General features: G+C 32.6%; 1 protein-coding gene across 1 annotated transcript; it reads left to right on the top strand.

Moving 5' to 3' along the window:
- The first annotated feature begins 1,374 nt into the window (after positions 1–1,374).
- Positions 1,375–22,476, top strand: LOC123665546 (dystrobrevin beta). Its single transcript, XM_045599838.1, has 20 exons — positions 1,375–1,642; positions 2,397–2,577; positions 3,102–3,318; positions 3,975–4,060; positions 4,330–4,481; positions 4,953–5,061; positions 5,915–6,081; positions 6,487–6,614; positions 7,395–7,495; positions 7,870–7,961; positions 8,471–8,509; positions 9,364–9,476; positions 11,202–11,376; positions 12,735–12,835; positions 13,656–13,744; positions 14,656–14,718; positions 15,215–15,310; positions 15,754–15,810; positions 17,097–17,179; positions 22,009–22,476. Exons 2-20 carry the CDS (start codon positions 2,403–2,405, stop codon positions 22,060–22,062), a joined length of 2,097 nt encoding a protein of 698 aa, XP_045455794.1. The 5' UTR covers positions 1,375–1,642; positions 2,397–2,402; the 3' UTR covers positions 22,063–22,476.
- Positions 22,477–23,654: the final 1,178 nt, after the last annotated feature.

The following is a 23,654-nucleotide window of genomic DNA, read 5'->3' as shown; positions in this document are numbered from 1 at the left end:
ATTAAAATAACCACTTTTTACTAAATGCATATAGTTGTATACACGGTACATATACCAAAATAACATTTTTTACAATTTTTGTCTGTCTGTCTGTCTGTCTGTTCCGACTAATGTCTGAAACGGCCGGGCCGATTTTGACGGGACCTCTACTGGCAGATAGCTGATGTAATAAGGAGTAACTTAGGCTACTTTTATTTTAGAAATTTATTTATTTTATGACTCTGCGAACTTAACAATAACTTTTTTGTTAAATTCTTCGCGGACAAAGTTGCGGGCACAGCTAGTCTGTAATAAAACGCTATTATCAGTTATTTTCAGTCCAAATATAAATCTTATATCGAAAAACAGTAGCTAATTGAGCTGTAAATGGGCTAAATCTTTGCGCCAGTATCTGTTGCAGCAATCATTGTTATTGCCATTCTACCGTCGTTTTTCACTGTCAAATTTTTTTCCCTATATACAATAACTTACAAATCTAGTAAACTTAAAAGGAGGATTAAACGTACGTAGGATAGTATAAATTCTTGCTAAAAGTATAGGATCGATTGATTGATTTAATGGCTTTTAGTTGTGCCAGTGGGGCACAGTTGATTCCGCCAAAGTGACGTAGAGAAGTATAGGATCATTTTGAAGCTTAAATCAATGTCACGTCTATTCAATGATAGATTAATATAAATGTATTTCAAAAATAAATAGTAGAACCAAAGCAGAATAAGGCTAGTACTAACTGTAATAACTATTTTAAAACAAAAAGGACATCTACTTGAGGTGAACGCATTTTTTAGCACCATTTTAATAAAAGCTTATTATAATATTATGGAAATAAATTCTTAACAATAATAAATTCATTAGCTGTTGTTGTTGCGAAGTATTCAGTAGCAAACTAATATTAAAATTACCAGTGAAATTTTGAAAAGGTCTACCAACAAGTTTTTAAAAAAGAAATTAACGAATTTGATCGTAAGGACTTAACATTTAAGCCTTGGGTATACGTTAAAGCTAGGTGACTAAGGATTTAAATATATATATATATATACCTTCTTAGTTTATACGTTAAAAACATTTAAGTGTATCAATTAATTAGGTAATAAGGTATTAACTTTACATTTACATAATAAAGACCGCCAAAACATTTGCATCTACTTCCTTTATAAAAATTTTACGTTCCGTCATACGCATGCATTCATTTCTACAAACGTTCACGCCGTTTCAGCCGTATTCATTGCGTACAATTGTTCGTAAATACGAAAATGAATTTTAATACATAAAGTAGTCAAGGAATTATAATTCATTAATTTTTGACATCTTGATAACATTAAATAATTTATTATTACTTGCATACAATCTAATGCCCGTAATAGAAACGTTAGTTCAATGGCAGACTTGTCATTTTATAGAATCATCTTAGACTTTTAATTCAGAATTAAACTAAACATTGCCTTTTTTGTTAAATTTTATCGGGCTTGTGTGATCTTTAAGTAGACTGTTTATTGTATATAGCTTTACTCTATTGAAAAATTAAAATACGCCTCACAAAACTACAATTCTTACTCATTTCTACATAATCGATATAAGTAAATAACTTCTGTATTTTCCTTCGATTTGCGATTATTTTGGTGACATAGTGATGAGATAGTAAGAAGTAAGTGTTATTTTGTATGTTTTTTAAAATACTAGATATTTCGAAAAAATAAATAAAACATAATAAAAAGATAATTACGCGAAAAGTTCATACAGTATAATATATTTTTTAAATATTCCTTTATTATCTTATAAAAAATGAGTAAATGTATTTCGTAATACATTTATTGCTGTGTGTTATTTTAAGTGAAGAAAACTAAATGTATGAGTAATATGGTTAAAAACATGTTTTATTGCAAGTCTTAAGAAGTGAATAACTGTTTTATTACCCAGCAATTAGCTGCATTTTAGCTAATGAATATTTATTTATTCATTAAAGTATCCTCCTTTGAAGTATATTTCCTATATTTCCCATTTAGATACATTATACATGCAAAACAACAACAGCTATTTATGCTAGGTAATGTTTTCTGCGTATAGTTTTATGTAAATACTTGTTTGTATAACAAAGTCTATTTTCACTTTAAATAGTGTTATTATTATGTGTTTTGTAATATAAAACAAGTAAGTATCTCTAATACAGCAGGTACAAGTGTGTTTCATTTAAAAAATATAATTTGGTACTTTTGATACTGACTTATGATTGTGATCACTTTTATTCTATTATTTATTTGCTATAAATATGGTGTGTGGGTGATGTGTTTCAGAACTTAACTTAAAGTCAAGAAAAAACAACTAAACTTTTGTAGGTAATTATAGTATTAGTGTAAATAAATTTCAATTTGTTTTATGATAGTTTTTCAATAAACTTTTAGGTAACAATGTCGCTAGAACGTGAGAGCATGGGCGTGATGCCCCCTATTCCGGTTGGCAGTGGACCTCTGGATCCTCGGTCACAGCTACTCCAAGAGATGAGGGATCAAAACTTTGATCTTATAAGATTCGCATCATACAGAACAGCGTGCAAACTTCGCTTTGTACAAAAGAAGTGCAACTGTGAGTGTGTATATTAATTCAAACAAAATATTACCTAAATTATTATATATACATTTCTTTAATACTATTTTTTTGTAAGTAAAAGACATCAACAATCTTATAATTGCCTGTTCATTTATTAAAAATATAATTATATAGATTATGTTTAATCTACAGGTGATTTTATCTGATTAGACTACAAATTGACAGTCCTGTTACTGGCTAGTAAAGCTAGATAGTCTGACATACTTCATTTGATATACAAACTCTTCAATATTTAAAAAAAAATTGAGTATTGTGTATATCTATATACACAATACTCATTTTTTTTTTTTACCAAAAGTTATATAATATTAAATTTGAATTATATTACTGATAATTAATAGATTTTTTTCATGTAGACAAATACAAAATAATTTTTGATTAGATTACCTCATGTAGTAAAAAACAAAATCTGTTATCATATTTATTTGTAGAATTACATGTACAATAACAAATACAATAACAATCATTACTTAACATAATGTCTTTCTTTACTTTTTTAGTACATGCGATAGATATATGGAATGTAATTGAAGCATTTCGAGAGAATGCACTCAACACTCTAGAACCGACTGCCTGTGTTAATGTCACTAGGCTCGAGACACTTGTGTCGTCTCTCTATCATAACTTGAATAAGAGATTGCCGCCAGCTAATCAAGTGTCTGTCGAGGCATGTTCGGCTTTGTTGTTAAATTGGCTGTTATCAGCTTACAGTACGGGGTAATTATGGTTTTTATAACTAGTTTTTATTATCATTTAAGGTTGTCCATAAAATGTGTTCACAAATAAAGAGTAGAGGATTTTTATACATCGTCAAAATAAAGAAAAATCAAATTGTTGTTCTGTATACTAATTTTTATCACATGGTAATTTGTGGCCTAGCTTTTGTGACGTAGTATCTGTTAGGGAGTCACTTAAAGTGTGACATACCGTGGCGAAAGAGGGAGGGGTCCAAAATGGTTAAATTCTGCATGATATATTTTATGGATGGCCCCTTATATGTAAAACAGTATATTTACCATGTTTTTGTTTGCTGGTAATTTTGAAGTACATATATAGGTACTATTCTAAGCTACATGATCTTTTGTGCCCTTGTTTTATATTTTAATTAGTGTTAGTGACCCGGATTGTTAAAAAAGTTATAGTTTTTACTAGTAATTAATGATTAAATGTAAATTCTAACTATAGATTTAATAAAAAAATAAAAAAAATTGTGAGCTAATTGATTGTTACTGTTGAGAAATGTATTTTTGTTTTTTTTTTTTTAATTTTTTTTTTTTTTTTGCATATAAATACCAATTACCAATATATCTTAAATCACATATTGAGAAATGTGTATTCTGAAATATGTTATAATGTTTATATTTCTTTTGTAGGGAAAATGTGGGGAAAATCAGAGTATTTTCAATTAAAGTTGCATTGGCCACTATGTGTGCCGGTAAACTTATGGATAAACTAAGATGTAAGTAATGAAATAAATAAGGCACAATTTATTCGTATATAATATTATCTTAACAATTTTGTAATTACACTTCTTAGATTATTAAATATATAGAATTATTAGATTTTTATACCTTATGGTAGATAGCAATAAGCTAATGGAACTACTGATGGTAAGAAAAGACACTAACCTTATATTTGAAATAAAAAATTAAAAACAAGTATATTTTAATTCATATTTACATAACGCCTATTATTATATATCTTAATATATTATAATAATACTTTTAGATATATTTTCTCAACTGTCCGACGGTAATGGGCACCTGTTGATGAAAAGACTTTCGGATTATTTACGTGAAGTTTTAGCATTGCCAGCTGCAGTGTATGAATCTCCATCGTTTAGTTATAATGATAACTTGGCTATATCTATTTTTAACCAGGTAATGATATTAATAATATAATTGTATACCTTCAATCTATTTTTATTATCTGTATATAATTATGTGGTCTGAGATTTCCGTCTATGAAGTGTTATACCAGTTATAAACAAAGCTATCGGGACAAATGATGGTATCAAGAAAAGTAAAACTAAATATAATATAATACAAAAACTAGAACAGTTAATAGTCTGTTTTTCTTGTTCATTATTAGGCTTAGAAAAAGACCTATCGGATATTATTGTTACCAAACTGAATCCAAAATTGTCATTTTATTTATTTTAAACAGAACAAAGCCTAAGAACCTGTTTTAGGTTCTACTGATAAAGTCTATCAGTAAATTATGAATGGAATAAACTTAATCAACAACTGATGAAAGAGGCCTTTAGTTATTAAACAATATTAAAGCTAACCAATAGATAAGTATAAAGTTAATATTTTAAATATTAAATAGTGTTTTTTTTTCTGTTACAGAATGTTAAGATAACAGTTAATGATTTCTTAGATACACTGATGTCAGACCCTGGACCTCCATGCCTTGTGTGGCTACCTTTATTGCACCGTCTTGCTAGCGTTGAAAATGGTATGATAATAATAATTTTATTGTAAATCAATAAAAGAAAAGTTTTAGTAAATTAATGAAAATATCCATTCATACATTAAAAATTTAGACATTTTGGAAACATAAAATTTAATTTTTATACAATGTTGAGAATAAAATCTACAAAACATTCTTTAGTTCTCAACTTTTGAAGGAAATCGAAATAACCCAATGATTCATTCATTAACATACTGTGTGTCATACTGAGTCATAGCTCTAATAAACTTGAGTATGTTTTCAAATGTTAACAAATTATCATGTTTGCTGAATACAGTAAACCAATAAAGTTATCAAAAATTTGTGGAAATATTACTCAATTCACAAAAAAGCTTCCACAAATAGAAACAAAGTCATTATAGTATATTTTTTTTATAATTTTTAAATATTTTTAAGACTGTGATGTTTAACCGACTATAAAAAAAGAGGAGGTTCTCGCATCGATCGTATTTTTTAAATTTATTTTTACATATTAATATGTAGTATTATCTCATACTGGTTGTAGTGATTTGAATGTTATTTTTTTTTTAATGGAAAGCTGGTTTTGTTGTGTTGTCTCGTTTAAATTTTAGTGAGGTTGATGAGTAGTTCATGTTTCACAATAAAACACTTTTGTTTTACAATAAAACGCTTGGTTCATAATAAAACACTTGATTCACACTAAAACACTTAGTTCACAATAAAACACTTGTTTCACACTAAAAAACTTGTTTCACAATAAAACACTTTTGGTTCACAATAAACAACCTTTTTGTTCACAATAAAAAAACTTGGTTCACAATGAAACACTTGGTTCACAATGAAACACTTGGTTCACAATAAAACACTTGGTTCACAGTGGTTCATCCCCTAGCGTGTAGCGTGTGTCGTCGAGGCTCACTGACTGGTTTCCGCTATCGGTGTACGAGATGTGCGGGCTATACACTGTGTCAAGACTGCTTCTGGCGCGGACATGTCACCCCGCCCCATACCAACGACCACGAGGTCAAGGAGTACGCGACTTATGTGAGTGGATCATAATGGATATTTGGTGGATCATAATGGATATGTTATCATAATCATATGGATATGATAGTATCGTTAACATATGTTAGTATCGTTGTTGATTTTTGTAGATTTTTGAAAATTTTAGTGGAATTATATTAAATTGTAGTCTAGACAAGCGGATTTTTCATAAAAATAGGCTAATATATTTAGTTTTTTTTTTTTTTTTTTTAGAGAACGTAACAGCAGGTATTTTGACACATCAATTAAATTATTCATCTTTGATCTTCTGTAAGTAAGGTTGGGATAATTTCTCACTCGGACTGCTCCAAACTTTGATCAAGATATATTTTACCCTGCCTCAATTAAATGTTTAGTTACTTAAAATCCGGATAAAAAAGGTTAAAGTTTATTTTTTAATTCTAGAAATCGCCGTCAAAGCAGATCGGCGCAACGCTCCGCAAATCATTCCGCTGCGTGCCGGAGCGAGCGCGTCCGCAACTACCGCGCTACCCCGACCAGCCCGAGCGGACCCTCAACCTCTCGCACATCGTGTGAGCGCACGTTCCTCTATACACTGGTCTAGTCTGCTGCCTGGTGACATGTTACATACTTTCAAACACGGTCTTATACACCGTTCATGCAACTAAACCTAATTTCAAGAAATCACTATCAGTGATAAATATTTAAGTTTGTATATTGTAAACATTTTTGAATATCATATCAAAAATTGACCGCTCCAGCGGGGTTCGAACCCGCGTCTCCGACTGACCGTGTCGGCGCTCTAGCCAATTAAGCTATGGAACGATGTACCCGCTAGAGCGAAATTTTTGATATGATGATTTTTATTTTCGGTTTAAGCGAACCGTGGCGCCGTCTATAGTGAGTTCTTTACAGAAACCCGTAACTATTCAAAGTTTCATATTACAATGAAAATCTTTGACAGGAGACGACACCATGTTATTTTTTTTTTTTTTTAATATGTACGATTTTATTTTTGTGTTACCCACACATTAGGAATTCTAAACATTTTTGAATATGCGGGGTTCCAACCCGCGTCTCCGACTGATATTGTATTTTTGGTTTACATATTTTAAGATTATGGAATAAATGACTAAATGAATAAAAATACAAATAATAATCTATATACTTATATTGAGCTCCTGGAGATAGGATTGAGGTTAGCATCGCAGTCATCTATAAGCTATGGTAATCGCTTACCATCAAGTGAGCCGTAAGCTTGTTTACAGGCCTTGTTGTATAAAATAAAAAAAAATAAAACAAACGGGGTGAGCTAAATAAAACCGTTTAATAAAACATATCACTGTTCCCAGGCCTCCATCACCGGTTCCGGTACACAACGGGTTCCCGGAGTACGGCGGCTACGTGAACACGGGCTCGCTAGATAGCCGCTCTTCGCGCTCCACACACCGCAGTACGTGTTTGAGATATTGGGATATAGATGAGATATTGAGATGTCGTTGTAAGATTGATATAGGGCTGAGATTTTGGGTCAAAGTCGAGAATCTACCATCTTTCTCTGCTTTTTTATATATTAACTTGTCAGTACATACAGCCTATTAAAATTAAAATACCTATATTAGGATAATGAGTATATTGCCGCCCATTTTTCTAGTACGGTTTGTCGGCTTAAAAATTTCATGTAATATGAATTTTTGTTGAAAATACCTTCATCCTAGCGTTACTTTTAATAGCGTAAAATTCTAGATTAAATCTTTATTGAAAAAGCCTTCAACAAATATAACTCAACATAAGTACTATTTACTTAATATAGCCTATTATGTATAGGTATAGCGGAGCACCTCACCCGTGGAGTAGATGACGAGCACCGCCTCATAGCGCGGTACGCGGCTCGCCTGGCGCACGAGAACCGGACCATGGTGACTATGTTTACTATACCTCAACTCCTAAATGTCACAGCAAAGCACTGTGGTGGTGGACTACATACTCCTCGTAGGTGACTAGGAAAAATGTCTAATTTCTGTACCATCTAAAGCCTAATTTATAGTAAACTTTTTTCATGTAGGGTTGTGTTACTGTGGTAAGGTAGCCAGAACTGTGAATGTGATCAGTTGACAGCAGAGGTAGGGTTGGCAAAACGCTTACGATACTCCTGGTGTTACAGATGTCCAATGAGGTTAAGGTAACTGTTTACCATCTCGTGGACTGATAGCTTTTTTGCCACACTAGGGGGGGGGGGGGGGGGGTATAGCGCTAAAAAATACCAAAAGTTGGTGTGTCTCTCTCGGCTGCACTGATTAATCTGTTTCGTGTCTTTTCCATTCTACATAATATTGGCGAAATAATCCGTCCTGTGTTGCCACCATTGGAAAGCCTTTAATATTAATGAATGAATGAAAAAATGTCTCTTTTTTTTACTTTAATGCAGCCAAGAGCCGGTAGGTCGGCCTCTCTTACACCGGAGTTGGTAAGTTTAAAGCCTATCGCGATGAAATACGTGCTCGAACATGTTTGTTGTTTGTCTTCTAAAGTTTGTTTGAAAATGATTGTCATAAAATACATGTCGCTAATAAATTTATAATGATGTATCGTCAATAAGTCTTTATTTTTGTTATTTTATTTGAATTCGGATTGAAGAAGAAATAGAATTTTTTGCTAAATTCATGAATCTAATATTAAGTTTTAAACCGGCGTATTTTTTGTTAGTATCTATTCTTAACCTATTTTACATTATAAATATTTACATCATAAATAATTATTATATTATACATATTAATTTAAAAGTTAAGAATTTCGTTTGTTTGAGTGTGTACGTGCGAGTGTATGTGCGTGTGTGCGTGCGCTTTTGTCCATGCGTGCATGTGTGTCTATGATCTATTAATCAATAAGGGGCCATCCATAAATGACGTCACAAGTTAAGGGGGGTAGGGGTCCAAAATTTAATTGTTAGTATTTTGTTAGTATTTTAACATTATATAAGAAATACATATACCTATTAACGATTACATTAATATATTAAAGTTATTTTTTTTTTTTTTTTTTTTTGTTGGCAATTTGTTGTTGACGTTCTTGAAAAATTATTTCAATGAAAATAATAATAATTTCAAAACTGATATATTCATTTAATAGTTTGTGGGGTTTTAACATTGGGAAAAATTTGTAACATCACACTGTGTAGGGTGGGTTCACAAATGTGACCAATCGTGATAAGGATGGGGTAGGGGTAAAAAAATAGTGAAATTCGTGTGACGTAATTTATGGTTGACCCCTAAGCGGAACTATACACTTTTTATCTTTTTCTAATAATATGTTCCTTCACAGGGTCGATCATCATCAGAAGGTTCAGAAGTGGATGCAGCCAGGCAGCAACGCGAGCTGATATCACAACTCGAGGCTAAGAACAGAGAGATTATGAGGGAGATCGCTCGCTTAAGGTAATTTTATACAATAGCTATCGTTGGTGTGTAGTGTCTAGCGGTACAAATACTAGCATTGAAAAAAAAAACTATAAAGTCTTAATTTGGCAGTAACATAAGGAATAAAACAAAACCTAACACTAACTAACATTATTTTTCAAATAAGGTATACCTGGCACCCAGCCTGCCAACCAGTATAATATAACAAGTAATACTTACAAAGATGTTTTAACATTCCGAAATTTGACAGAACAGGAGTCTGGTTTACATGCAAAAAACTTTGCAACCATCATTGAATCAAGTTTTGGCAGATTCGTACTATCTGCTTTTACAAAACCTTTTTGCATTTTAATAAATAAATAGGTACAAAGAAATGCACTAACGAAAGAGCACAACTATTACTCCTTGAAGTTAACGTTGATATATATGTACCGAGCTGTTTACAGCACTGACAGAACTTTGTATTTGCCCGTATGATGTCATACCATGGCAGGTCATGTTTTAGGTCACGTGATATACCGATTAAAATATATGACTTTTAATTTCAATTTAATAAAACAATAATGTGCTTGTATTATTCTAAATCAGAATATTTAAGTGTATTTCTACATAAATCTTAATTTTTATCATATAATTTATTTTTCACTACTGAAAATGATATACTACTGACTATCCTATTGGTATTGGTCATACAAAAGTTATTGTATTGTTACTAGTATCAAAAAAAAGTTGTTATATATTTTTAAACAGCTTTGCTCCATGGTTTCACACGCGTTAATTTAAAGAACAAGTACTAAAATATGATATAGCCATTAGCCGTCGTCGGTAAATGAATTATCCAACACACAAATAAATGGTCAATCCGAACCAGTAGTTACTGATATTCGCTTTGTTTAAACAAAATCTTCTGCTTCATAATATTAGTCTAGATAAATAAATAAATAATAAATAAATATCTACACAGCACACACGGTCGTCTGTTCCTAAAGTAAGCAACTTAATGCTTGTGTTATAGGTAACAGCCGACTGGTATATAGCTACATATTTTTTTTTTCGTTAAACATACTTATAAATAATACATATATAAATAAATATCTATATTACACCCAGACTCGGGGTGGGAATCGAACCCACAACCCTCGGAACAGAAAGCAGGGTCACTACAAACTGCGACAACGGGCTAGTCGATTGATTGCAGGACTTCTAGTGTTTATAACAAAATAGTTTTTTTTTTTTATATCACTAGGTCGGCAAACAAGCGTACGGCTCACCTGATGGCAAGCGATTACCGTAGCTTATAGACGCCTGCAACAGCAGAAGCATCGCAAACGCGTTGCTGACCCAATCCCCCCAGGAGCCCATATCAATCCCTCCAGAATCTGTTTTTTTTTTTTATGTCACTAGGTCGGCAAACAAGCGTACGGCTCACCTGATGGTAAGCGATTACCGTAGCTTATAGACGCCTGCAACAGCAGAAGCATCGCAAGCGCGTTGCCGACCCAATCCCCAATCCCCCCAGGAGCTCTGGTCACCTTACTCACCAACAGGAACACAATACTGCTCGAAAACAGTATTATTTAGCTGTGATCTTCTGTAAGGTCGAGGTGCTACTCCAGTCGGGCCGCTCCATATTTTGAGTAGGAAATTCCTGCTGCAAGCGCGTTGCCGACCCAATCCCCAATCCTCCCAGGAGCCCATATCAATCCCTCCAGAATCCCATAGTAAGCCACAGCGCCCCCGCAGGCGGCAGCAGGAGGCCGAGGCGGCGGGCGGCGCGCCGGGCTCCGCGCCGCCGCTGGTGTCGGAGCTGCGCGCGCTGCGCCAGCGCAAGGACGAGCTGGAGGGCCACCTGTGCGCGCTGCAGGACTCGCGCCGCCACCTCATGCTCCAGCTCGAGGGGCTCATGAGGATGCTCAAGGTGTGTCAGGGCTGTAGGGCATTCCAGCGTCGTGGCTGAGATCATCGTTAAACGAACGTGGAGACCATATTTATGTTACGTATAGTTCGCGTCATGTAAAATAATAATAATAATAATAATTTATTTCAGATAAAGATTGTCCATAAAAAAGTGTCAGTAACAATGATCTTATAAAACTATGTTAGTAACAACACTAAAACAAAATAAGACAAATTACATAACATTAATACTAAATACTAAATAAAAAGAACGCTGAAAGAAACTGGAGGGGGTGCGTTTGCGCACGGGTATACTCGCGTACAAGTACTACTGTTTTATTTTTTAATTAGGCTTTCACTCGCGGCTTCGTATAACGGTTATTGGTAGGTACATTAAAAAATACTAGAAATACAAGTGCGAATAATTCGGACTAAATAAGTATTATACTTATATTATCACTTTACAAAATCACAATTTTTTTTTTAAACAAAAGCAATAACAAATTTTTTAGTTATTGAAATGTCATATTCAAAAATATTAATTATCTGTACTCTCGATATTCGTATCTTAATAGTTTTTATGTGTTTAAAATGATAAATTAATATTTGTTTTTTAGTAAAATAATTAGTAAATGGAGAATTTTGTAATTTAAAACTATTGTGCGCGATAATATTTTAAGTCGACGTCGAACTGTCCAACCAATAGCACACCGGCAAGCATGCGACACGTGATAAACACGCCCGCCCGCTACCCCATACCACCAAATAGACCGATAAATCGCTTCTGCGCAGCTTCAAGGCCAGCGTTCTTTTTACATGACGCGAACTATAACATCATTTCAAAACTTTTGGTGTTGCAGGTGTTTGTAGGATACGGTAACTATGAACCATTAAGTAGACTGTACACTTGTTAGCCACTGTAGTGGTATAAAAAAGCTATTGTCTGTGCCGTTTATAGACATAGATTGTTTTTAAAATAAAATTTTCTTGAATTCTTTTGTATGTGATGTACCACTAGATAAATATTCTTAGTAAGAATTACTTAAATGTGGAAAATGTTTGGCATACATGTTTTTTATCATTACGATTTCGATACCCTCAAAAATTTTGTAGACTAAAGTACTTGTAACTTCATCTCATCTACATTTTTCGTCATTACATTTTGGTTAAGTGCCAACTCTCCGATATTTTCCTCGTCCTCCCTTTTTTTCATAGATAGCAGTCAAGCAGTTTGCAAGCGACCATAAAAAAGGATTTAAAGGGATTTAAAGGAGTATTTTAATAAATTATAAAGTTGAATGTTTGAAGAAAGAAATGGTTATTAGTTGTTTCGCTTATGTTTCTAACATCTGCTAATATATTTATACTGATTGTTCTCAGACACAACAATCTAGTCCCAGATCAACACCTAATTCATCTCCGCGGTCAACAAAGAGCCCTCCGCTGCCCGGTTCCCAGCCTCAACCTACTGCTCCGGAAAGGCTAGTACAAAGATCTTGAATTTATTTATATATAAAAGTAGCTGACCCAACAAACATTGCCCTGTCTTAACTATGAATATTCAATTCGAACTCGTAAATTTAAATCGTTAACTTTTCTTGTAATTTTCTATTTTTATTCGCAATTTTCTTAAGTTTTCATTTCGTAAGAAAGAACCTGCTACAAAGTATTAAAAAACTTTTCAAAAAGATATGAAGAAATTCAGTAACGTCGTTCTTAAGTAAAGGCGTGACCAAGAGAATTGTCGATTCATTTATATATATAAACTTCAACTTTTCTAATAAAATTAATAAAAAAGTCGAAGGTAAAAATTTTGTGCAATTTTATATAATAAATAAAGTAAAGGTTTTTTTCATCTCTTAATCTTATATATTTTTTACATTTACTTAGATTCGAGTATTCTCAAACGGAGTTACACTGTTTTGCCAATTTTTCTATAGTACAAGCAGTAGGATACAATTTAACCCATACTTGGAAATTATCTATTTGAATTGTTGAATTAAGAGTAAGTCGAAAGAAGAGAGGATAACGTTTAGAGTCTCTATCATTCCTAATAATTTTCAATTTTTAATCTAATATTTCTTAAATTTTAACTCTTGGAAAAATTTAGTTTTGATACATAATTATTGGATCGAGAAAAGGTAGTAAAGTTTGTAAAATGCTTTATAACAGTTCAACATTTTGTTAGATAGCCAGAATCTTACATTAAAAAGTCAATAGATGGCGCTGTATGTAGTATTACGGAGATCAAGAATATAATATTTACAATAGTTTACATCAATAATTAATATATATATCCAGGGAGGCAATGCCACGGGGGACGGTCCGCAGCGCTCCGCAAACGCCTTCACTTGGAGAACGGGAACGCATTGACATGACCCACAGTCTCGGTAAGTGTAGACAGTGCATTAGCATCCTAGACACATGAATAATGAGAAGAATAAAGGTTCAATCGGATATTGCAGGTTATCATTAGATAACGTATTCTATTTAGGTAGGACACAGTAGGAAGTATACTGCTCAAAATTTCGAGCAACCCGACTGGAGAAATACCGTAACCTTACAGAAGATCACCGATAAATAATACTGCTCTCGAATAGCGTTATGTCCTTATGGTGATTAAGATAGCCAGAGCTCCTGGGGAGGGTTAGAGGTAGAGTCGGCAACGCGCTTACTCTTGACATTGCAAACACCTACAGTTTCCCATTATTGTCAGTCAGGCTGTACGCTTGTTTGCCACTATATATAATATAAAAATGAGTCACTGAATGTGTTGCTAAGCGCAAAACTCGAGAACGGTTGGACCGATTTCGCTAATTCTTTTTTTTAAATATTCCTTGAAGTACGAGGATGGTTCTTACGGAGAGAAAAATTCTAAAAAAAAATTTTAAAATTTCCTGAAAAAGTCTAAAAACAACACTTTTCTATACTCCCATACAAAAGATTTGTGATAATACTTAAAAGTCAATTTGAACTTTACTACCATACGATAAAGTTTGTGTTAGGCGATACGAAGTTCGCCGGGTCAGCTAGTTGTAATATAAAAATTTAAGTTTATTAAACATCTATACTGAATTCGTCGCGTAAAACAAATGTTTTTGTCGATATCTTATTAAAATAAAATAAAAAAATAAAGCATGCAAATATATAGACAAATAAGTTACTAAAAATTTTTAACCAAACTTGTTGCTAATTATTTTTAATAATTGGACTTTTATAGATAAAAAAAAAATCTATTTTTATTTACAGACGAAACATAATAATGTTTTAATTGTTCTTGAACTTCACTCTTTTACTACAGGTGCGATGGAATCAATGGGAGGCGATGCTCGAGGCTTTCACCAGAATCAACGACCTACTACCAGTAAGTACAAGAATGCGGTTTCTATTCCCGCAAATGATAAATATTTTTATAAACCGTACAGATATTTTTTGTGGACTGGGCGTTTGTGTTTGTGTGTTGTTTATTTACTGACCCCTAATACAGGATTGGTATCATTTTTTCCTCTTGGAAAAATATCCCTCTCAATAAAACTGTGACTTAAGAGCTTAATATTTTTTAGATAGTACTAGACATGCTATTGATTTCCACTAGAACTTAACTAAGAAGAAAATAAAATTAGCAAAACGTTTTTATATATTGTCTGAATCAGCAAAAGTATATTGCATTAATACATTAGTCCAACTGGTAATTACCTCAAGTTTACAGAAGTTCACAGCCAAATAATACAACTTTTAGGTAAAGTAGCCAGAGTTACTGGGAGGATTGGGTTAGGATCGGTGACGTGCTTGCAATGCTTACAGGTGTCCAAAGGCAACCGTAGCGGTATAAACAATTATTAAAGACTATATATTTACAGTGGGCATAGACAACAGAAGTCTACGAAGCGACTTACTCTATGCCGCGGATTCAGTAACAAACGCGATGTCGACACTAGTACGAGAGCTTAATTCTGGTGAGTATGTAAAAAACTCAACTTTTCATAAATGTCGAAAATTTTTGAAATAGTCTAGGAGTTTTGCATGGTTTACGAGTTTTTATTTTTTGTGATGACGGCGAAATGGCACGTATTTGTCAATTTTTATTGCATGATTTTAAAACACACTTAGAACATTTGCGACCCCCGTGTGTAGGTGATCTTATATTCAGTTTTCTTTCATCATAGTTTTTTTTAGACAACAAATATAAACACCAAATAAAAGAAATATTCCAAATTAATTTGGAATTGAAGTATAGACTTATTTTATTCAACTAAAATCTTTTTAATTAAACAAATCAAATTTATTTTTTATCTATAGCACAAAATAGTAATAGCGCCATCTAGTGACAAGTTATCATTTTAAAAAATCATTCATTATTTGAGTGTTTAGTTGTTTTACGTTGCTAAATGTTTTTCAGAGGGTTCCGATACTGAGGATACGGTGAAAGGAGGGATGGAGGCGAGAAAAAGACGCGGTGAGTTAGTTGTATTTGTTAATTTGTATCAAATTGTTTCATAGATTTTGGGGGATAGTACACGTAGATTCATTTGCACTACTATTAGCATGTAGGTAGTTCATTGTGTTTGTGATATTTTGACTTTAAATATGTGTATGATTCTAACTGTAATGTTCAATGTTTACATTTATTTTTCTTAATATAACACGCAAATTTTAAACGAAAACATTCTAACAGTAAGAAAAATATTCAGTCAGAATCGTTTCGGGTACTAAGACTAAGTTCATGAGTATGGAGTTTATAAAATAACTGGCCACTTTTAAAATATCAACTTGTTTGAATCCACGTACTATTTTAAATTTTAATGTCATATTACTATTTACTACCTAAGTATGCATGACAAATACGCATGAATATATACATAACAGCTTCTCACGTTGTTATAAATTTTAATATTAACAGAAAAACATAATAGTGTATATTTAATGAAGCAAAAGTAAGTAACATCCACAGTTCGGCCCAGCGTGGTGACTATGGGCAAAAAACATGAGCTTACACCATTTTTGGCGCGAACTTGGGGAGGCCTATGTCCAGCAGTTGACTGCGATAAGCTGAAGTGATGATGATGAGTGATGACAGTTCGGATTGATTCTGAGATCTACCAGAAGTGATTAATAAGTTGCGAAATAATTTTCAAAGTTCGTTATCAAAATTGAAAACATTTGACACTACAAGCATATTTTAATGTTCAAGCAGATTTATAAACTTAAATAAAATAAATACAAAAGTTTGTGTCAACTGGATATGCGACTGGATTTGACATCTTAATAATGATTACCGTGAGATTTAAAAAAGTATAGTTATCTCTTTCTTGCAAGAGACGTTTCGCGGTATACAAACGTCACTCAGTGTAGGCCGCGTCACTGTTTCAGACGATATCACTTCGCAATTTTGAAGTAAAACTTCTTTACGCACGCTTGAATTAGAGAGTAAGCTTTTGAATGCGTGACGAAAGCGTTACGAAAAGTGTGATTGGGCTAGGCGAACGGAAGTTGAGAGGGAGATGTAAGTTATTGAAGATAGAAAGAGAGTGAGTTACGTTTCGTATATTACTGTAGGGTCAACTAAAGAAGTTTTACTTCAGTCGTGTGATCTAAAGCACACTCGTTTTTTAATTTTTATACCACGCTGGCCATATACCGTTTCTTAACAAGTAAACCGAAATTGTAACGGTTAGTCGTTTGCTTACGTAAACGCTACAAAAATTTTGTAAATGTTACAAATATAAATGTAACAAATTACAGATTTCGAAGAGGACGATGACAGCGACGAGCCCATGCCTCGACCGCAGCTGCCTCGTCACTACATACACGATAACAATGTACAGGTAACTTTATACTATATTAATGTAGCTAATCTGTGTATATTTAAAAAAATACAATTATACATGTACAGAAATCGTACAATAAAATATAGAAATTTAACTGGTAGTGATCTTTCAGACAACAAAAAAGACTTGTGTATAATTTGTATTTTTAAAATTATACATTTATACGTTTATAGAAATCTTTATATATAAATATATATTTAAAAAATTATTTTAAAAAAATTCAACAAAAAATAGAAAAATTCACATTTTAAGATATCTCATAGACAACTCAAGAGAGATGATTGTAATAGAGATTATTTATTTATATAATTATACATGTACAGAAATAATACAGTAAAATATTGATAAATATCCTTATCACTTGTAGTAATATCTTAGAGACGTGTGTTCCTATAGTTTTACACAAAATGCATAATTTTGCATTATATTTTATGTCTTTGCTATTTTGATATCATTATTCCATATTAATGACACAGTATGCTATTTGTAATTCCTAGTAGTTTAAATTATATAGTAAAATATCACTGTCCAATATTTATGTTGAGAAGTGTTTGTTGATTTTTAGTTTCACGAAGTTTCATTCAATTATATAGTTTTATAGGTTACTCCGATTTACATCTTTTTTCGAAAAAAATATGCTTATTTTTTTTTTTGCTAATTTTTTGTTTACAAGAATGACACAATTTTTATTTCAGAGCATGGCACCTAGTGTTATTACGTCATAAGTAGTGTTTGAGGTTTGTTGTTTTTTCTTTTTTTTTTTGTTTTTTTTTTTATGTTATGCTTAGTTTATACTTTTACTTCTAATATGTTTATTTCAATTTGATGAACTTGAACTGAAATGCTTCACTATTGATAGTATTTAGTGATTTTTGTTTAATGTAGTTCAAAAATGAAACTGAAGTCAACTTGATAGTATTTTTGGTTTAGTGACCTACTATAATCTATCATCACATCAGCCTTTCGCAGTCCACTACAGGACATAGACAAGTTCACGCCAAAAATGGCGTGAACTCATGTGTTTTGCCAATGGTCACTACGCTGGGCAGGCGGGTTGGTGACCGCAGGGCTGGCTATGTGGCACCGAAGACGCTGCTGGCCGTCTTCAGCATGTGTATTTCAAAGCCAACAGTTGAATGGTTATCCCGCCATCGGTCGGCTTTTTAAGTTCCAAAGTGGTAGTGGAACTGTGTTATCCCTTAGTCGCCTCTTACGACACCGACGTGAATGCCGTAACCACACTGCATCTCAGCAATCTCAGCAATTTATACTAATATTGTAAAGAGGTTTTAACTGAGGTAGGGCACAGCAGGAATTTCCTGCTCAAAATATGGAGCAGCCCGACTGGGGTAGTACCTCGACCTTACAGAAGATCACAGCTAAATAATACTGTTTCCAACCAGTATTGTGTTCCTGTTGGTGAGTAAGGTGACCAGAGCTCCTGGGGGGATTGGGGATTGGGTTGGCAACGCGCTTGCGATGCTTCTGGTGTTGCAGGCGTCTATAAGCTACGGTAATCGCTTACTATCAGGTGAGCCGTACGCTTGTTTGCCGACCTAGTGACATAAAAAAAAAGGTAAAGTTTCTGACTTTGTTTGTTTGTAGGGGGTAATCTTCGCAAATACTGATCCGATCACGAAAGTTCTTTCACTAACAGACAGCTAGACTATTCAGGAGTGACATAGACTATATTTTATTGTGATTGAACAAATGATTCAGTGAAAAATCTTACATAAAAAATTCTCGTGTCACAATGTTAGTTACAATACTCCTCGGAAACGGCTGGAATGATTTTTATGAAATTTTGTGTGCATATCGGGTAGGTCTGAGAATCGGCCAATATCTGTTTTTCATACAGCTAAGCTATAAGAGGGGAGGGGATCAAGGGGGGGGGGGGGGTTAGGTTAGACAACATATATGGCAAAACAACGTTTGCGGGGTCAGCTAGTATTTAATAATCGTATTACCCTACTTATATTAGTGATAGTTATTTAATTCTATATTTTTTTAATGTTTGTGTTTAATAATTTACTTAATTGTCTAAAGCGCACGCACCTTTAAAAGAAATTATATGTATATTTAATTACCTAGACATTATACTTATTACACTATATTTTATTACCTAGGCTTATTATAACTGATTGTAACTTTTTTAAAGTAATTCTGTTGGTGGTTCTTATTAAATAAATAAATATTGATATTGAATATAGTAATTTTTAGACTTATTGATTAAATATATTTTGAATAGACTGAAATACTCAAATATAGCATATTGGCTGACAAAGCTAGTGTGCGAAGAAAGTTAAATAAGAGTTCCTTCTACGTCAAGTATACGAAGCAGACGTATCTATAAAATTCAAACAATCCAATAAAGAAGAGAACATATTAGATATCGTAACAGGTAGCGACCGTCTTGTTGTACCACGTTGTAGCTTTACTATTTATTTATGTAATTAATCGTGTGTCAAATAATATTGCATGAAATTTGAATAAAGCGCACGAGCAGATTAGAGCCCGTGGATGTTGGTATTTAATTAATAAAAATAGGTAAAAAAACTTTTTAAGTTAAACGGTTTTATGTTAAACATACATTGCAATGTTTAAGATAAATGTACTAAAAACCAAAAAATAATAAAATAGATACAGTCGTGGGAATTATAAACATATGCATAGACAAGACTAAAATAAAACCGTGGGGCACGTCAATTGTCTACAATCGTTGATTAAAATGTTTGTTTTGTAATGTTACACTATAATTAGGCAGTTGTTCAACCGACAAAGATGGACGTGTGATAAGTAGGGCTAGAATGTGGAAACAAGCTAGCAAGCTCGATTATAAGCGAGTTTTAGGGTTTCATAGTGGTGAGCGAGTAGTACTTTTATCATATGTTTTGTCGATTAAAGACAAACTACGAGCAGTGAAACGATTCCTCGCCAGCCAGCAGTGTGAATGTCCAACGATAAACTAGTTGAAACATCTCTTTTATTTACATGGAGTGTATAACTATTGGAATTTCCATGAGCAAGAAAATAGTAAGTAATTTTCTCACCGTCTGCGGGCCAACTGCCTATTTTAACGACGAATTAAACGATTCTTCTTTTTTTTTTTTTTTTTTTATGTCACTAGGTCGGCAAACAAGCGTACGGCTCACCTGATGGTAAGCGATTACCGTAGCTTATAGACACCTGCAACACCAGAAGCATCGCAAGCGCGTTGCCGACCCAATCCCCAATCCCCCCAGGAGCTCTGGTCACCTTACTCACCAACAGGAACACAATACTGCTTGAAAACAGTATTATTTTGCTGTGATCTTCTGTAAGGTCGAGGTACTACCCCAGTCGGGCTGCTCCATATTTTGAGCAGGAAATTCCTGCTGTGCCCTACCTCAGTTAAAATTATCTATCGCACATTAAGTCGATAATTTGTAGACAATTGACGTGCCCCACGGTTTTATTTTAGTCTTGTCTATGCATATGTTTATAATTCCCACGACTGTATCTATTTTATTATTTTTTGGTTTTTAGTACATTTATCTTAAACATTGCAATGTATGTTTAACATAAAACCGTTTAACTTAAAAAGTTTTTTTACCTATTTTTATTTTCTAGTTTTTAGTTTTTATTTCGCATTCTGTTTAATTCATTTAGTGCTTCATTATTGCAAGGCCCATCTTAAATATTGAGGTTGTATAGTGCGCTGTATTCTTCTTGTCAAGCCCTTTTATTTGATACCCATATTGGTGGGATTGATAAAAAATTGTTATCAGACATTTGGTAGCGGCGGCCAGCTTAGATTTCAATTTTGCATAGTAAATTGTATTCTACTTGTTGAGACCTTTCATTTGATACCCATGTTGATGGGATTGATAAAACCTAAGTTATCCGCCATTTTGTAGAGGCCGCCATCTTGGATTTTAATTTTATATATTACATTGATTATACTGGTTGAGCACTTTCATTTGATACCCATATTGATGGGATCGATAAAACCTACGTTATCCGCCATTTTGTAGCGGCCGCCATCTTGTATTTCAATTTTTTATAGTATATTGTATTCTGCTTGTTGAGCCCTTTCATTTGATACCCATATTGATGGGATTGATAAAACCTACGTTATCCGCCATTTTGTAGCGGCCGCCATCTTGGATTTCAATTTTTTATAGTATATTGTATTCTGCTTGTTGAGCCCTTTCATTTGATACCCATATTGATGGGATTAATAAAACATAAATTATCCGCCATTTTGTAGCGGCGGCCATCTTGAATTTATAATGATAATGAATAAACATAATTGTATTGTCACCAAAATCCAAAGTGTATACAAAATTTCAGATTAATCGGTTGACAGGAAGAGGGTGAAATTTGAATTACTAAATTTGACCCAAGAATAAATAAAAAATAAAACAAACGGGTTGAGCTAAATAAAACCGTTTAAAAAAAAATCTAACAGACATCTCAAATCAATGCGAATAAAAATCAGTCAATGGACATCGATAAGTAATATACAACATAAGGTAGTTGAAAAGAATAATCAATTTAATACGCAATATTAGAGATAATTCAAATAGTACTTGTCAGCTCTTGGTTTTATTTAAACGGGTCCACGTCACAAGCACCAGCTTTCGATTAAAAAAGAATAATTAAAATCAATACACGTAGTAAAAAAATATATAAAGAAAATACAATCGAATTGAGAACCTCTTTTGTATATTTATATAGTAATAACGAATTAAAAAAATTATACATTTAAGTACATATATGTTGTATATTAACAGTATATGTGTAAATGTAGTACCTAAATAATGGCTAACATATTTTCTTTACAGGACATACCGCCTCCACTTCCTGCCCGCACGGGACACTACTACCCACGCACATAGCTCTAATATATACAATTTTACATAAAAACATTTACGTCTTACCATACTTTATATTGTCAAATTTGACAACTGAAAATTATGAAAAATCTCCAAGTTGTCAGTTTTTTTTTTTGTTCTTTATTAATAATCAAGGGTGATAATTTTGTCAAAGTTGATAATATCTGGTATAACCTACGCATATGCTGTATCCTTATCAATCAAAAATGAATCTTCAAACAAAATGGCCACTTTTATACCAATCCATATGTTAACTGTCAGGCTGTAATAAAACTATGTCGCATTATTTCCGATTTCTACAAAAAAAAAAAAAATGTTAAATTATTTTTAAAATAACTAATATTTCAAGTACTTATATAACTTAGTAACCTGGTAACATTAAGTGTAAGAAAAATAATTATATCGATTTTCAAACAATTCGTATTTCAAATTTTATAATAACAAGAAATGTATCAGGAATTAATCGTTCTAAGAAATAATTATTACTGTAATACTATAAGAATATTCATATATTAAGTATGTATGTCAAAGTAGGATTATCGTCAAAATTACGTAAAATTTTTCGAAAATATTTGTTTTACTAAACGTACTTCTAATCGAGTGTTAAAATATTTAGTCGGAAGTAAACAGACTGATTATATATTAATGATTGATATACACATCACTACATTTATCACAAATACCGATTATTTTTTTATAAAAAAAAACCGGTAAATCAATAGTATCTTCGTGTTATCAGTATAGAATTAAATTAGAATGCCATATTCATTTTGACCAGTTGATCACAGGCGTTCTGATGTACTACGATTTAATTGGTCGAGGGGCGTTGATAGTTTCTTAACGAGAATAGACTATTTCGAGAATGTTTTGGCAAGATATTAACTGAAGAAGGAATTTTAAACAAAAATAATTTAATAGCCAGATCATTTTCCAATGTCAGGCAAAAGCATTTTATATTTTAAGATAAAGGTTACATATAAACACAAATTAGAAAAGTATTTATGGTTTCAAACTTTTTAAATTTTGTAATAAAAGTAAGCAAATAGTATGTCAATGAACTTAACAAAAGTTAGTTTATATGGTTTTAAAGATCCTAATGTACCTTTGGTTGTATGAGTCTAGTCTATAGCTTTATATTTTTAAGCTCGGAGTGATTTATTTTTCAAATAGGACACATCTCCTGTACCTTCTGACCCCCTTCTCTTCTGTCTTCCATTTGTCAATTCCTTCCAAATGTACAAAAATGTCAATTTCTACTTCCTTAAACCTTTGCCTATTTTAAATTGAAATCCATTTTAGAATCCCCAAAAACATTTTAAACGTTTCTTAGTAATTATTTTTAATTAATGTTTTATTCGGCTTAAATTTAACGAAGTCTACGTTTTAATTGACTCTGCTTTTAAATTTAAATTTCATAATTAATGGACATTTTAAAATTTGCTTTCGATAATTTCAGAAGAAATAATATCCATGATTGTCTATAGAGATACTTAGTTATATGGCAAGACTTGATTACTTTGATTGTAAAGTCTGTACCGATATTCGACTTTTTTTAAACAGTTATTGAAAGTAATTATTTACTTTATAACAGCAAT

The sequence above is a fragment of the Melitaea cinxia genome, chromosome 24 (assembly GCF_905220565.1).
Source record: "Melitaea cinxia chromosome 24, ilMelCinx1.1, whole genome shotgun sequence".
NCBI classification, from domain to species: domain Eukaryota; kingdom Metazoa; phylum Arthropoda; class Insecta; order Lepidoptera; family Nymphalidae; genus Melitaea; species Melitaea cinxia.
Note: the sequence above shows the minus strand (reverse complement) of the source record. Positions and strands in the feature narration are given on the sequence as shown.